General features: G+C 43.5%; 1 protein-coding gene across 1 annotated transcript in view; it reads left to right on the top strand.

The window, feature by feature from the left end:
• The first annotated feature begins 3,751 nt into the window (after positions 1–3,751).
• Positions 3,752–16,237, top strand: part of TNFSF11 (TNF superfamily member 11) — a 31,351-nt gene continuing 18,865 nt past the window's right edge. Inside the window, exons 1-2 of the mRNA XM_055336096.1 lie at positions 3,752–3,964; positions 10,572–10,739. Coding sequence (XP_055192071.1) covers positions 3,752–3,964; positions 10,572–10,739 — 381 coding nt within the window. The remainder of the gene's footprint in view (positions 3,965–10,571; positions 10,740–16,237) is intronic.

Here is a 16,237-nt window from a genome sequence, read left to right as displayed (position 1 = left end):
CCCCCCCCATCACTAAAACATTCTCATCATTCTTGCACTTTGGCTTTGGAACGCTCATCATGGTTTTAGTTAATTATTTGATGATTTGTTTGATAGCTTCCTTTCTCACCAGACCGTAAGCTCCATGCTTATCTTGACCCTCTGTCATTGGGATCCAGCTTAGTGCATGGTGTACGGTGGGCTTCCACAGATAGTATCTGTGAATGAGTACGTGAGTGTCATGACAGGAGAAGTTAAAGGTGTTGTAGGGGCATAAGACAGAGGAGCCCACCCAGGTCAGGGGGACAGAGGAGCAATGACACTGGAGTGGAAAGAGGTAGGATGAGTAGGAGAGTCATCCAGCTTGGAGGAAAGGGAGAGAAGCACACTACAGCTAAGAGGTAGATTCGAAATGCATGCAGAAGAAGAGTCTGGAGCCAGATTGTGAAGGACCATTTGGGGTTTTATCTCAAGAGCTTAGATTTCATACCAACAATACTGAGAAGCCATTAGAGGGTTGGAAGTAGGGAAATGATTTATCTTTTTGCTTTAAAAGGACATTTTGATCAGTGTGTGCAGAGAACTGTTGAGGGAATGGCAAGTCTGGAGGTAGGTGGGACCAGTTAGGCGACGAGATTAATTAGGTAAGAGACAAGGTGGCTTGGCCTGGGATAGTGGAAGAGTGTCCTTCAATCATATTTTGATTCAACCCCTACTTGCTGTGCACCTGCTATCTGCAAGGCAACACCCTAGGAAATGGGATATAGAATAATCCAGATAAAGTTGAATCCAGATAAAGGTGAATAAGGCAGATAAAGTTCTTGAACCTGTGGAGTTTATATATTGACTAAGGGATGGAACATATATTTTATTTATTTATTTATATTGATCCAGGGGACGAATGAATTAGCAAATGAATAAGCTGCAAAGGTTCACTGTCTTCGAAGAAGCAACAAGCAGACTGAGAGTGGAGCTTCTAATCCAGCCTATGCACAAGGAGGTGGAATCTTAGGGTACTAGGGGAACCTAAGTGCCAAGCAGTAGGAATGTCACACAAATAATTCGGTATGAATATAACATATGGTCTAATGTATAAAGCTACTGAGTCAACCATACCTGAACACGATTCAGAGGTTTGGGGGACCCTCTTGTAATCTGAAGATCGTGATGGCAAGGAATAAAAACATGTGTAAAACACTGGAAAAAATGGAAAGAATTACAGAGGGGTCATTGTGGGTTTAGTTGTTAGTAGTATTATTTTGAGAGAGAGCACACGGGTGCAAGTGTGCCTGAGGCAGGGGGAGGGGCAGAGAGAGAGGGGGGGAGAAAATCCTAAGCAGGCTCCACACTTAGCACAGAGCCAGACACAAGGCTCAATCTCGTGACCCTGAAATCATGACCTGAACCGAAATCAAGAGTCTTCCTTTTAACTGACTGAGGCACCCAGATGCCCCAAGGATTAGTTGTTACGATGTTTTTTAAACTTCTTTGACCCTAATAAAGATTTACAAAAGAGATGAAATATAGAATTGTTCTCCAAAAGAAGAACAAAAAGGGAAAAAGAGGAGGAAAACAACATCTCATCCCCAAAGTTAAGAAACTTTGCCCCAGATCCGCATACAGTAGAAGATTAATGTTCATTATTTCTATACTGGGGTTTGAAAACAGTTTTTTTTTTCCCTCTTTTCCCATCAAACTTGTTATACATTCACATATAAACGCTAAAAGCGTTTTTTAATGTGAAGAAAACATTCCATTTGTACAGATGCTTTCTTAAAGCCAACCTGGTTGCTTTTCTTCAACATGTGCTGGGGTCTACGTGTTCGCCTGGGAGCACGAGCTTCACTAACTTAGAGATGTGTCACTGGTGAGAACTCTTGCCTCCGGGAGGTGCCCACTAGAGAACGATGCAGAATGAGGACACAAAGTTTTAAAGGATCCATGGAATCAGAACATCCACAGATGTGGAATTTTTGTAGGCGTCTCAATTGTCCTGCACCGACTTCCCTTACGTCCAGCTGAAGATGTACCCGAATTTGTGAGCCTGGTCCATATTTTCATTTCCTCACCAAGGAGGAACAATTCTGAATAGGGGCTTAAAAAAAAAAAAAAAAGAACAACAAACAAAACCCTGGGAAGTTTTCTTGAGCAAGGAAACGAACATTTAACTTACACTTTCAACCTCGTGTAACATTCATCTTCCTCCTTCCACAGCTGGAGGAGCTCTCCTGGGGCTCCCTACATCTCAGTGTATACCCCCTCTTATCTTTAGGACACGGAAGGAAACGAACTGCCCAGCAGTAGGAATGGCATGAATGTGATATATGGTCCCGTATAGGAAGCTACTGGATTCTATGCTCCTCTCCGTACCTTTCTTTTCCTGGGTCAGGTCTAGTGCCCAAAGGCTCTCTGCTCCCGCACTCAAAGGCTGCCTTAGTCAAAGCCGCACTGAGGGTTGCAGACACAGGGATCTGGGTTTCTAAGGCTGCCCAGAGGATTCCTGGGTCAGGACTGGTGCCCAAAGGCTCTCTGCTCCCGCACTCAAAGGCTGCCTTAGTCAAAGCCGCACTGAGGGTTGCAGACACAGGGATCTGGGTTTCTAAGGCTGCCCAGAGGATTCCTGGGTCAGGACTGGTGCCCAAAGGCTCTCTGCTCCCGCACTCAAAGGCTGCCTTAGTCAAAGCCACACTGAGGGTTGCAGACACAGGGATCTGGGTTTCTAAGGCTGCCCAGAGGATTCCTGGGTCAGGACTGGTGCCCAAAGGCTCTCTGCTCCCGCACTCAAAGGCTGCCTTAGTCAAAGCCACACTGAGGGTTGTACACAGGGATCTGGGACGGGGTCCTGGGTTTCTAGGAGGATTCCTGGGTCAGGACTGGTGCCCATAGGCTCTCTGCTCCCGCACTCAAAGGCTGCCTTACTCAAAGCCACACTGAGGGTTGCAGACACAGGGATCTGGGACGGGGTCCTGGGTTTCTAGGAGGATTCCTGGGTCAGGACTGGCGCCCATAGGCTCTCTGCTCCCGCACTCAAAGGCTGCCTTAGTCAAAGCCGCACTGAGGGTTGCAGACACAGGGATCTGGGATGGGGTCCTGGGTTTCTAGGAGGATTCCTGGGTCAGGACTGGCGCCCATAGGCTCTCTGCTCCCGCACTCAAAGGCTGCCTTAGTCAAAGCCGCACTGAGGGTTGCAGACACAGGGATCTGGGTTTCTAAGGCTGCCCCGAGGATTCGGAACCTCCACTGGGGACCGTGATAGAGGCTGCCCCCCTCGGTGGGGAGGGGTGTCCCCCGGGGATAATCCCTGCGGGATTTCTTTGGGGCGGTGAAGGGAGGGGGAAGGGGCTTCGGAGGTCGCCAGGTGCAGCTCTCCTGCGGGGGAACGCGCAGCTCGAGCCCCCCTGCGCCGACCCCGGGCACTCCGCCCGCGCACCCCCGGCAGCCGAGCCGCGGCCCCCGCCCCGCGAGCGCCGATGGGGAGGGGGGCGGGGAGGCCGGTCGGCGAGGGCGCCCGAGTTAGAGAGCGAGGGAGGAGAGAGGAAGGAAGGGGAGCCGGCGGGGGGTGGAGGAGCAGCCGCGCCCGGGGCTGATTGGCTCCCGGGCCCGGCCCCCGGCCGCGGGGTATAAGAGTTGGGGTGTCCGGGCGCCCTGCCCGCCCGCCCCCGAGCAGCGCCCCGGCTCCGAGCGCCCCAGGTCGAGGCCGCCGGCCCCGCGCCGCCTTCCGAGTCGCTCGCGGGCAGAGGACGAGGCGGGCCCAGCCCGCGGCCCGAGCGCCATGCGCCGCGCCAGCCGAGACTACAGCAAGTACCTGCGCGGCCCCGAGGAGGCGGGCGGCGGCCCCGGCGCCCCCCACGACGGCCCCCCGCCCGCGCCGCCCGCGCCGCCCGCGCCCCCGCCCGCCTCCCGCTCCGTGGCCGTGGCCTTCCTGGGGCTGGGGCTGGGCCAGGTGGTCTGCAGCGTCGCCCTGTTCCTCTACTTCAGGGCTCAGGTGAGTGCCCGCCTCCCCAAGGTCCCGGTTGCGCGGGAGGGAAACTGAGTCCGGCTGCCGGGACCCGCGGGAGGGCTCCCCCCGTCGGGGCTCCCCTCGGGGCTCCTCCCCCGCCCCCGGCCTCGCTGCGCGCTCAGCCCTGGGCTCGCCCGGCTGGTGGGTTTGAATTTCCCCCGCGACGCAGCTTTGGCCGCTCACCTCCACCGAAAGCGCTTTCCCGGCCCCAGTGCGGAGCTGGGAGCGAACTCGCGGCCCCGCAGGGCCGGCCCGAGCCCCCCCCCCGCCCCTCTCGCCCCCCCCTCCCCGCGCTGGCGGCGTGGCAGGTGCGCTCCGGGAGGGGCCGCGGTGCACGGGGGGCGCGCGGGGCTCCGTCCTGCAGGAGGCCCCCCCGCAGCACCCGGCGGAGGTGCCCGGGGCGCCGGAGAGGCCCGGGGGCGGGGACCCCTGCGCCCCGCTCGCCCCCCGGGGTGCAAGGACCACGAGCCTCCCCGCGCAGGGGGGCGGAGGGAGGGAGAAGCTAGAGGTGTGTGCGGTCGCGGTGGGGCTCTCGGCTCCGGCGCAGCCTCGCTGCAGCCCAGGAAAAAACAACCGAACTTCCAAAAGACGAGAAGGAGCGCTGGGAACTGCAGAGAAAGATAGTAGAAAGGAAGGGGTGAATCTGTAATATTATGCTTTCTGGCGGTTTATGCTCTTGTGTTTTCTTGGAAATTGCAGTGCAGTTGGTTGGATTCATTCAAATGTTCTTGTCTGGTGCTGTGAACCCTTTCTCAGAGGAAGTGGAGGGCTGACTGTGCACTTTTTTTTTTATGGGAAAAGAGAGTTGGGTTTGGACTTTATGGGTTTTCAGATTCAAAGGTGATTACTAAACCGAGTTGGATGCATCAAAACATGGCATTGCTTGCGCTGTATGGGTTTTTGACGTGTGCCAGAGTCTTAAACTTCGTTGCTTGCAATCGCAGGCTTTTTGTTAAATGTTCGTTGTCTACTGTTTTGTGTTTTGTAGAGCAAGTTTGATTATCTACTAAAGAAAAAAAAAAGGTATGAATATTATGAGTGATACTTTAGGACACTCGTATTTGCATATTAATAAAAACAATCTTTACCTGTTGAGATAACTTTTTCTTAAAAAAGCAACTTTTGCAACAAGGATTACTCACATCAATATGAAAGTGATGAAATGTTTTTCTTTTATCAGAGTATGCTGCAGTCAAGAATGAGTGGTCCACCCATTTGCCCATCCAGTTTTCTCCCCCGCCTCCCCGCATGTAAAGTCTGTATATATTGAGTGTCTACACTGCAGATGAGACTATTAAGCGCTATGGAATGTGAATTAAGAATCACTAATTCAACATATAATTTCCACCTACTATGTGCATCACATGGTGCCATATAAACCATTAATTCAACATATAATGTCCACCTACTGTGTGCATCACATGGTGCCATGTAAACCATTAATTCAACATATAATGTCCACCTGCTATGTGCATCATATGGTGCCATGTAAATCATTAATTCAACATATAACGTCCACCTGCTATGTGCATCATATGGTGCCACGTATCGGAGGGACCTGTAACAAAAGACTTAAAATTCTTGGCCAAACAAGAGAGCAGCATTCAGAAAAAAGACAGAAGATGCAGTAGTTCTCTACTATTTATCTTTTCTAACACCTTAGGGATATGGCATTTTTGTAGCTGTAGTAGAGAAGTGAATGTTCAGCAACGAAAGAGCAGTGGGGAATGAATGAGCTCAAGGGATGATGCCTAGCTCAGGCTGGTGGGAGCCATGGAGATGGGTGTGGCCACGTAGAAAGTGGCATGCTGGGCTCTTAGGACAATTGTTCTGCTGCTTCACAGAAATATTAATGGTCTGGTAGGCTTGGGGGTCGGATGATCTCTTATCACGATTTAGTAGTTTTGATGTTACATGAGTAATAGTGAAGCTTTTAGCACTTTCTTCCAAAGTAAATGTGCAAACTAGTCAGCCTAGCTAGAAAATTTTCATTTGGAGATTTAATTTCATCAGATTTTATAGGTACAGTTTTCCTAAATGCCTGAAGGACAGGTTTCTCTAAGACTTATGCAGAATGTATTAACCATTACTCCTGAACCCCATTTTGTACTGCATTTTTTAATCTTTTTTTTATTTTTTATTTTTTTTATTTATGATAGTCACACACAGAGAGAGAGAGAGAGAGAGGCAGAGACACAGGCAGAGGGAGAAGCAGGCTCCATGCACCGGGAGCCCGATGTGGGATTCGATCCAGGGTCTCCAGGATCACGCCCTGGGCCAAAGGCAGGCGCCAAACCGCTGTGCCACCCAGGGATCCCTGTACTGCATTTTTAAAGGGGCATCTTCTTTAGGAAAGAAGTAATATAAGGAGTAATGTGTTCATAGGAAGACACCACTATCTTTGCTTGCATTTTACTGAGGATAGTATCTACCTTTTTTTATATATATAATAAATTTATTTTTTATTGGTGTTCAGTTTACCAACATACAGAATAAGACCCAGTGCTCATCCCATCACGTGCCCCCCTCAGTGCCCGTCACCCATTCACCCCCACCCCCCGCCCTCCTCCCCTTCCACCACCCCTAGTTCCTTTCCCAGTTAGGAGTCTTTATGTATCTACCTTTGTTACCTAAAGGAGTCCTAATCATTTAGAGATGCTTACCGAAGTAGTTACAAGTGAATGCTATGATGTCCGGAATTTATTTCAAAACAATAGGTTCATCTTATAGATGAAATGAGATTGGTCATGGCTTGATAATTGTTGAAGCTTGGTGATGGGTTTGTGGGAGTTTATTCTGCAATTCTTTCTGCTTTTATGTATGCCAAAGGCCTTCTTTCAAAGTTCTACTAGCTAAGAGAGAATAGACTTGATTTGACCCATCACTAATGCAACATTTTTAGTCATATCAGCTTCTTTAGATTAGAACTTGGTACCAAGTAAGAGATTTTTATTTTTTTTTAGTTCCACTAAAGTTGTGAGTGTGAACTACTTGGGGTTTCTGAATGCATCTGAATCAGAATGAAATCATTTAGTATCAAGTGACGTGTTTACAGTTTATAGTAATCAAATGAGAAAAAGGAGCCGGTTTTATTGGTTTTGTTTAAGGGGAGGTAGCTATGTAATTCTTCAAGAAAAAAACAAAACCAGTTAATTTAGTTTTTAATGCAGTTAGAAGAATGCTTAGAATAGTGTAAAAATTACAGTAACTTTAAAAAAATTGTTTCCCCTTCTCATGTTTGAATAGTTAAAAATGAATCAGCCTCCCAAATGTTTGCAGATTGCATGTACCCAGATTGAAAAGAAAAAAAAAAGTACTAGATCTAAAGTAGATTGACTTTTCCTCCACCAACCTTGCCAAAGAAAAAATAGCATGTGGTTTGTGCTATATATTTACCACATAGTATTCATACTTTGGTTTGCAAAGAAGAAGAAAAAAAAAAACCTTCCAAAAAGTTGCTTGTAAAATTTATGTGTGTGTGTTTTCTTTCTTTCTTTCTTTTTTTTAAACATCCATATAACCATATTCAAAGTTAGGAGTTTAGCTACAAGATAAACTTTTTCAGAAAACTCCATCTCTGTTGCCCTTTTAACTTCTTCCCCCAAACCCCCAGTATACACACCAACGTCCCTGGCTGTTTGCTACCCAAACAGGAGAGCCGTCCCTACTGCAGCTGTGATGTAGAGGTGTGCAGGCTGCCTGTTTGAAAAAACAGATAAAGAAGTAGCACAAATGTCAAGCATCCTGCCTCATTTAACCCTGCAAATGATTACATTTCAAAGAAGCTTTTTTGTAAAGACTTTCATAGGAACTACATCATCTGATAAACGCATTTTTAAAGTCTTTTAAATCAGATGTTCAAGGTTTATAGAATATGTGTAGACACTTCTAGCGACGATGAATTCTTGTAACTCGGTTTACTGTGATTTTTCTGATGAGCTTCTGCGTTCCTCTGTTGAGTGGAGTAAGTTCAAGAAGGCAAGGGCTGCCTGTTTTGCTCACTTACCTCATTGGCAGCATCTAGCCCTGTGCCTGGCATGTTCAACTCACTGAAGAAGCTTTTCAAATGATTCACAACACTAGAAATTTGCAATATGGAAGTTATCTACTGAGGAGCTAAACTAAGATGAAAAAGTAGCATTTTTTCAGTCGTGCAAATTCTCTATCGGGACTCTGGCATCTGGAGAGGGGGTGTGGGATAGGAGAGTCCTTGGTTCAGCCCCTGGACTTGACCTGGGGTCTTCCCTCCATGGAGACTCCCAGAGCAGGGGCCCCCCACTGGTCTGCCCACCCCCACTCCTCAACTCCTCTCTTGTCTCCTGGTCTCCATTTTTGGGAAGGGAATGCCACAAGGCACTGGAACAAGAAAGACGTTTGATTGCAGCTTCACTAGACATTTCTAATGTATGGCCTCTAAGTGACAAAATAAATGACTATATTGAAATTAATTTTGCCACGCTTTCATGATTTCTTTTGGGGAAACGATTGATGATTTTTATGTATGTCTTAGTACTAGAATTACCTTCCTAAACACTGGATCTCAAGCGCACATTTGAAGCCCTTAGGGAGAGAGTCAGTTGACCCCCATCCTTAGGGATGTGGATTCAGTTGGCTGGGGGTGGCATCTGGGCATGGAGACTTTTTAAGAGAGAGAGAGAGGGGACAAGGTCCTTGCGTTACATTTCTTTGCCTTGGCTCATTAGCCATTATTATTGTCACGAGATGTTTGTACTAACTGCCATTATTTGTGAAAAAAAATTAAAAATTGGTGTCTATGGAAATGTCGAGACATTTGAATAGCAGAAAATCTACATCTGCATAACTGATACTGGAAAGCATTTCTTCTTAAACTTTAATGTACGTGGGGAGGACCTGGGATCTAGTTAGGATGCAGATTCCCAGGCGGTGCACCAGGGACCTGAGAGTCCACCTTTCCTAAGGAGCTCCCAGGGAGCCTGTGAAGCCACAGGTGCTTGGACTGTCCTTTCAGTAGTGACAGCCTGGCGGGCTGCTGCTCTGTGGATGGCGCTTGGTCTGTCAGCAAGCCTGGAGCTCAACCAATTTTAAGGTCCCCAGGCATTTCCCCCGCTAACACCGCACTGTTCCTGTAGATCAGCAGTTTTCTGGTGGTGAGCCAACTGAGGCCTTGGCATGATCATCTTTCTTGAGGTCTGAACCCAGTGACCCTTCATATCAGCTGCCCAGGCTTCTCTGATTTTGTGGGAAACCTATTGGCATAACTGAGCTTTTTCCAAAAAAAAAAAAAATTGTGATTGAAAAGCTTTCCTTATATAAACACTCACATATTCTGACTTTGTACTGATTATTTTAAAGAAAATATGAAAAATAAGTATGGATCACAAATAACTTTGCTTCTTGAACGATACCTCTGCCATATGCAAGCCTGAAATAATAAAATTTGTATTAGTGGGTGCACATGTGTTGAAAGGTTATCATTCATTTTGAGAATCTCAGATATGGGTAATAGAGTTTATTTCTGATGGCTGGTTAATAGACCTGCACATCTTTCTAATTACTTTTAAAAAGATAAACTAGGCACAGAGAGACCTGCTGTTAATTCACTGAGCTTATAACCTTGTATAATTGTTCCTTTCTTCATCCAGTCTGTACCTACTAATGAACAAATGCACACGAGGTACCTTGAATTTTTGGAAGAAGAGGACAATAAATTAGACAATTGTTATTAAAACAATTGATAGCTAATTATCGTTACCCTTTACTTGGCAGTCGAAACTCCTACAAGGGCTTGTCACAGCCCCAGGAGGAAGGGACAGATGATTTCAAGAAAAGAGTAATACTTAAAGAAATGTTTATGCAGACAATCAGTTGACAACTCAGTGGGGATATTTTGGGTGAGACAATCCCTTCCATTATAGGAATTTTAGCATCTCCCCCCATGTATCCATACAGCCTGCTCACCACATGCAGCCCTCTTCACCCCATGTGACACTATCACCCCCTGGCAGACGTACCACTCCAGGTTAAGAAACACTGATAAGGATTTCAACAAAAAGGGAAATTATGCTTCTGGCTTTAGGGTTTTTTTTGGGGGGGGGCCCTAGGAAATGGATTTCTCCCTCCTTTCTTTGGCTGGTTAAAATATACATTGATTAAGGAAAAAAGCCAAACATGGTGGTTAAAGATGGTGTTAATTTCACCTGGTTTTTGTAGGTTTCATGCTTTGAATATCCAAGTGAGCTCCATCATCCCATCTAGCACGCTGGGTATGACTGAAAGACAAAAAGTTCTCTCTACCTGCACCGATCACAAGCGATTTTTCCTTGGCGTTCCTCCCCTCTATGAGGACTTAACACCTTGACAGGCGACTTTGATAATTTCCCCCACGATTCACACGTGTATGCTTGTGTTGTGAATCATAGCTACTCATAAAAATGAATTAGAAGTCAATGTTTCACCAACTTGAGGGTAATTGTGCTAACTACTAATTGTTGGAGATATAAAGACTCGTGAAAGAATGAATTTTTTTTCCCTTATGTCAGTCACACTTTATTAAATAGCGGAATGATCAATGATAATTACTCTATGCCCTGACTTTTTTTTTTCCCCTCAGATGGATCCTAATAGAATATCAGAAGATGACACTCACTGCATTAATAGAATTTTCAAACTCCATGAAAACGCAGATTTGCAAGACACAACTCTGGAGAATCAAGACACAAAATTAATACCTGATTCGTGTAAGAGCATTAAGCAGGCCTTCCGAGCCGCTGTACAAAAGGTGAGCCCACATGAGGATATTAAGTCAAGGGCCCGCATTGACCCTGCTAATACTGAAAATTAATACTGGCTAAGTGCTGTTGACTTTGTTCTTTTTCATTTTAATAATTTATAAAAAGAGCTAGAGAATTTTTTTAAGAGATTGGCAAAATTCTTTTGAAGTTAGTAGTGGCTTATTAGGATGACCGGAGACGTTCATGCACATATTCTTCGCTTTCTTTTCTTTTCTTTTTTTGTTTAAGAAGAGACACTTAAATTCATACATTGAAGGAGGACAAAGATAGTTTGTGGTAGTCAGTGGGTCAGTTTGCTAGTATGAATCCCCTGCCCTAGAAACCATTCCCTCAGTTTCTAGGACTCACTGCTATTTCTATTTCCTTTACATTTGGTTTTGTAATGGTGGGATCTCCTATTCCACAACTGTTGATCCAGGACTTGGTTAAGAATAACTGTGACTGGGGCACTTGGACGGCTCAGTCCGTTAAGCATCTGCCTTCAGCTCAGGTCATGATCCCAGGGTCCTGGGATCAAGCCCCATTCCATGTCTGGCTCCCTGCTCAGCTGGGAGCCTGCTTCTCCCTCTCCCTCTGTTCTTCCCTCCGTTCATGTGCTCATTCTTTCTCATAAATAAATAAAATCTTTTTTTTTAAATAATTGTAACTGATTTATTGTTGACATCTGTGTTGAGGAGGTAAGCAAGCAGAGCATGAAAGTGATGTGGTGGGCAAGGTGGAAGCTCTGTGTCCATTTTTCTCATTTTCCAGATCTGGGTGAAAAGGAAGGAGATGGGGTCAGGGGAGACCAGTGACTTCTCTTACACCAACAGCTCTAAGTGGGAAACACTGCATTTAATAACTGCGTGTTCTACTTTCCTGAATAAAATCACCTGAGAATTCTGCAGTCATGGGATTATTTTAGTTACTGATTCCACCAAAAACTGGGTCGAATCCAGCGGCTCTGGTGCATGACTTTTCACACATTGCATACTAGCTTGCACATCTGTGTGGGCTCTTGCATGTACCCATTTATCCTAACCTCTAATTTGCAACTCCTTGGGCTATCTCTGATCATCTTAGAGTAAATCCTAAAGTTGCCAAACTCCTTAAATCTAAATTGAATTTTAATTTAGTCTATTTCTTAAAAAAATCTACATATAGTAATAGTATTTTTAAAAAAAGACAGTATGTGTCGGAGGGGTGGAGGTAGGGAGATGAAGCTGTTTTGTATAACCCATAAAGTTGATTTTTGCTGTATTTTGTCAAATCTACGATACCACCAGTTTTCAACTTACATCATTATTTCATGCATCACAAAGAAAGAAATGTTGACACAAATATTAAACGTGATCATCATAGAATCTCTTTGCATCTTAATTTCAGAGTTACTAAAATGTAAGAAAAATGCGTCATAGAATCAATGAAGTACACATTGCTCTAATATCTGTAAGAGCATACTGGTTATAAATATTACATTTTGTTATTACTTGGTGTACAGGTCCTTAGCTTTATGCAGTGGATACATATTTTAAAGTATGTAGGCTTAAATTTGATCTTTTTATCTTATATCATAATTTTTGAGCAATGGAAATAGCAATTATGCTAGTCTATTCTTTTTTATTGTTTCGTTTTATGTTTCATTTTTGTTGGTCTGCTTTTTTATTGCCTCTCCCTAATGTTGAGTAATCTGTCTATAAACAATGATTTACATGTACTAGAGATAATCTATTAGTTGGAAACTGATCCCGTAATTAAGGTAATTCTGGTTAGGTAAATGATTGTCTCCTAACTTTCTGTGTGAATTGACCCATATTGTGCCTCCTTACAATGAAGAGATAAGCTTTTAATTTCACAGGTGTAACCTGTTCTTAAAAATTACTCTTTGGGCTTTTTTTCTGGAAGAATATGATCAGCCAAGATAATTTTGAAAATAAAAAATACTAAGAAGAACTGATACCATTAGCATTTATTTAGGAGAATGCAAAAGTGGTTCATCTTAATAGGTCAAGAGAGAAAAACATTAGCATCTCATAGATACTAAGAAGTGATGGGCAAAAATTAGTATTTATTTCTGTTGTTTAAAATCCATTAGATCCTAGAAAAAAAAATCCATTAGAAAACAGAACCAGATGGATTCTTGATGTTTTTCTAAAATACCTCAATCTGAAAGTTAGCTAATGATGAAAAATAGAAAAATTCTCTTAAAGCCAGGGATACAACGAAGATGCCTGGTGTGCCCACATTATTTAACATTGTTCAGAATATACTAGCTAATGTAATTATACGAGGGGATAAAATATGAAAACATACGTCTATATACATACACAGATATGGAGAGGGCAAATTTGCATGTGCTATGAGTGTATACTTGGGAAAATTCAAAAGAGTTAGAAGACTGTAAGCAAAATAAACCGGTTGGTAAAAATTAATAAGTAATAATCACTAGCTGTCAAACAAGAATTAGAAATTCTTTGAAATTAGAATTTCAAACAAGAATTAGAAAATGCAAATGAAAGATTCCATTCATATGTTTTAAACAGCCCTAAAAATAAACTTAACAAAGCACGGACAAAGCTTATGGAGAAAGAACTAGAAAACTCTACAAAGGCATTTGCAAGGTAAAGACTTAACTATGCAAAGTCCTGATCCGTGGGAGACCAGACACCTTAGAGCAGACTTTATTGGATGTGTGTGAGTGTGTGTGTGTGTGTATGTCTTTAGTGTAATATAACATTATTTTAAATAAGCGGGCATAGTTTGAATTATTCAAAAATGGTACTGGGAGAATTTGTTTACTATTTATAAGAAGTGATAGCTTTACCTCATGTCCTAAGTGGAAACGAATCCCAGCTGAAGAGAGTATTGGTGGCCAGTCACTGCTCCCTGCCAGTCCCACACCTTCTGTTGCCTCAGTGGACTTTTCTGCCCCTACCGGCCTGTTCATTGTTCCATTTCCTCTGAGCTTTCTCAGTGGCCATCTAGATAGTATGACAAACCAGTGTGTACTTAAAATCAGCAACAGTGGCAGAATTTTCACTCTTTTAGGGGCATGTTGCAGACTTGGTGCCTCGTTCCAAATAAGTAACACTCCTTGTAAGAGATTCAGTACCTGGCAAGCCAAAGGAGGATGATTTGTGGGCAGACAAGAAACCATCAACTCTTCTTATTAAGGCACACAGTTTTGCAGATTAGGAGAATGCAAGAGTGGTTCTAATATTTACAGATTAGGGTGACTCACGGAATGAGGAGAACTTTATTTTGTTAATAGCACATTTTTTTGTTATGGGGCCACAAGATTTTACCCATTATTCATGGTTAATAACATCACACACAGGCAATCCTTTGTAAAGAGTAAGGAGCCGTCATAATACATACCAATGTGTGTTCAGATGTAGAAGATGCCATTTCTTCCCCCAGACAAGAACCAGACAAGAAGATCTTTAAGAAGGAGACGAGCGTTATCCATACCTTATCATTAGAATCAAGCCATGTTTATTAAGCGCACGTACCGTGCTAGGCACCTTGCCATAACTTCTCCTGTACCCAAGGACTTATTCTTCTCTTACCGTCGCCAAATAGTGATTTGCCAGCTGTGTTATCCTTTGATGAGAATTATTGGTTAATATGACATTCTCTACATCTTGCCAAAATAATCAGATTTCTCATTTCTCTTGCCAGTGCTGAAAATAGAATGGGTGTATCAGGCATTTGTAAGTAGGTTTGTATCTTAGTCTTAATTCTAATATAGATATTGAGTGAACCCGTAAAAGAAAATTACATGTGAGGTTTCAATCATTATTGAAAGATCAAACCCACCCAGTGGTAACAAATGCTAGACATAAGCACAATATTACATTATATGTGTGCAAAAAGTGGTGTTTACCCAGCCCGTCTTTGGTCAGACAAGTAATGCTGTTTTTCCCCCTTTTTTGTTTGTGGCTGGGCTTTCTTGGCTTTTTTTCCCCTTTAGCACAGAACTCTGAAAGCCTCTTAGTGATCCAGCCCTACCAACCACAATTTACAAAGTCTATCATAACAGTCTATGACAATAAAGAAAACACTAGTACAAATATGGTGTCCAATTTATAAAGAAATTCTTGTTTCCAGCTTTGGCAGCCTCTCTGGCCTCTGCTAGCCCGAGGAGTGGAGTGGTGAGCTCAGGCCTGGGCAGGGGAACTTGGCCCTTAGATCTCTCGGCCAGTCTCAGTAGAAAACCATGTATTTATGCACTAAATATACGTTCTGAGCACTCAAGCCTGTGACTCGGCATGATTTTAGTATGCTCAGTTGTTGATTTCACGTTGAATATCCGTTTGTGAAAAACTTCACTGAAACCTACTATGAAAAATATTTAAAAGAGTGATATGGAAGAGAGAGATTAATGGGGATGTTCAATGAATTCAAGAAGACATTTATTGGCTTTTAAAATGCTTTTTGTGACTATTCTATAATGTCCTTAATATAAGGGAATGTTTTATTTAATACCTAAGTTAATACCTATGTATGTTTGGGAGCAATAAAGCTTTTTCCCCTGAAAGAGTTGTACGATCAGAAGTGTTTAGCAGTCTCAGAATGAATCTGGAAACTCCCGTCAGGATGAGGTTTTGCTCACACTTGAATATGTCACACATAACGTAGTCTTAAGAATGAAAGAAAAGAACAAATAAATGATTGATGACTTATGGAACTCTGTGAACTAATATTTTTAACTGAACATGGGTCCTCGACCGATTCCTAAAACCAGGGTGTTAGTAGCCTGGTTCTCATTTATTTGATGTCTTAACCAACGTTATATTTGATCATTATTAATATTATATCCGGAGGGAGTAAGGCCTCGGTACAGATACCGAAGTACAGATAATCTTTGTTGAAAGTTATCTCCATCCAGACTTCTCCCTTTAGGCATGTTTTCCTTGAGTCTCTGCAATTTCACTGCAGATATGAAAAGCCAAAGATGATAATGACTACCAATCACTATCTTCTGTTGGCATATTCGTGACTAACCATTTCCTGGAGTCAGGAAGCCTCTGAGCCTCCAAAGGCTTACTGGAAAATAGGGAGTAAAACCAGGGCCATCATTATTGAACAATTAATTTGTACCTGGAATTCTTATTTTATTCTTTGAGATCAGTACATATTTGGTCTCCTCTCCTACAGGATAAATAAAAACTGTCTCCTCATATTAAGAATGCCATACCCAAAGATTTTCAATATTTTGATCCGTAAGGAAATATTCACTATTATTTAGCAGTCTATGCTGCTGTAACAAAGAGAACCATCATTCATGAACTAAGTAAGAGGTTTTTATTTTTTTATTTTTTTATTTTTTTTCCTCTCATGCAATAATCTAGGGTTGAGCAGTCCAGGGTTAGCAGGGAGACTCCTCCATCCTCAACTGGAACCTTCCAGACCTTCTGTTGATTCAAGTTGACTTTTCCATTTGTTACCATTTCCAGACAGAGGGAAGGGAGAGAAAAGGCCAAGAGTGGTAGCTGGGAGCTGA

Source organism: Nyctereutes procyonoides, unplaced genomic scaffold, assembly GCF_905146905.1.
Source record: "Nyctereutes procyonoides isolate TBG_1078 unplaced genomic scaffold, NYPRO_anot_genome, whole genome shotgun sequence".
NCBI classification, from domain to species: domain Eukaryota; kingdom Metazoa; phylum Chordata; class Mammalia; order Carnivora; family Canidae; genus Nyctereutes; species Nyctereutes procyonoides.
Note: the sequence above shows the minus strand (reverse complement) of the source record. Positions and strands in the feature narration are given on the sequence as shown.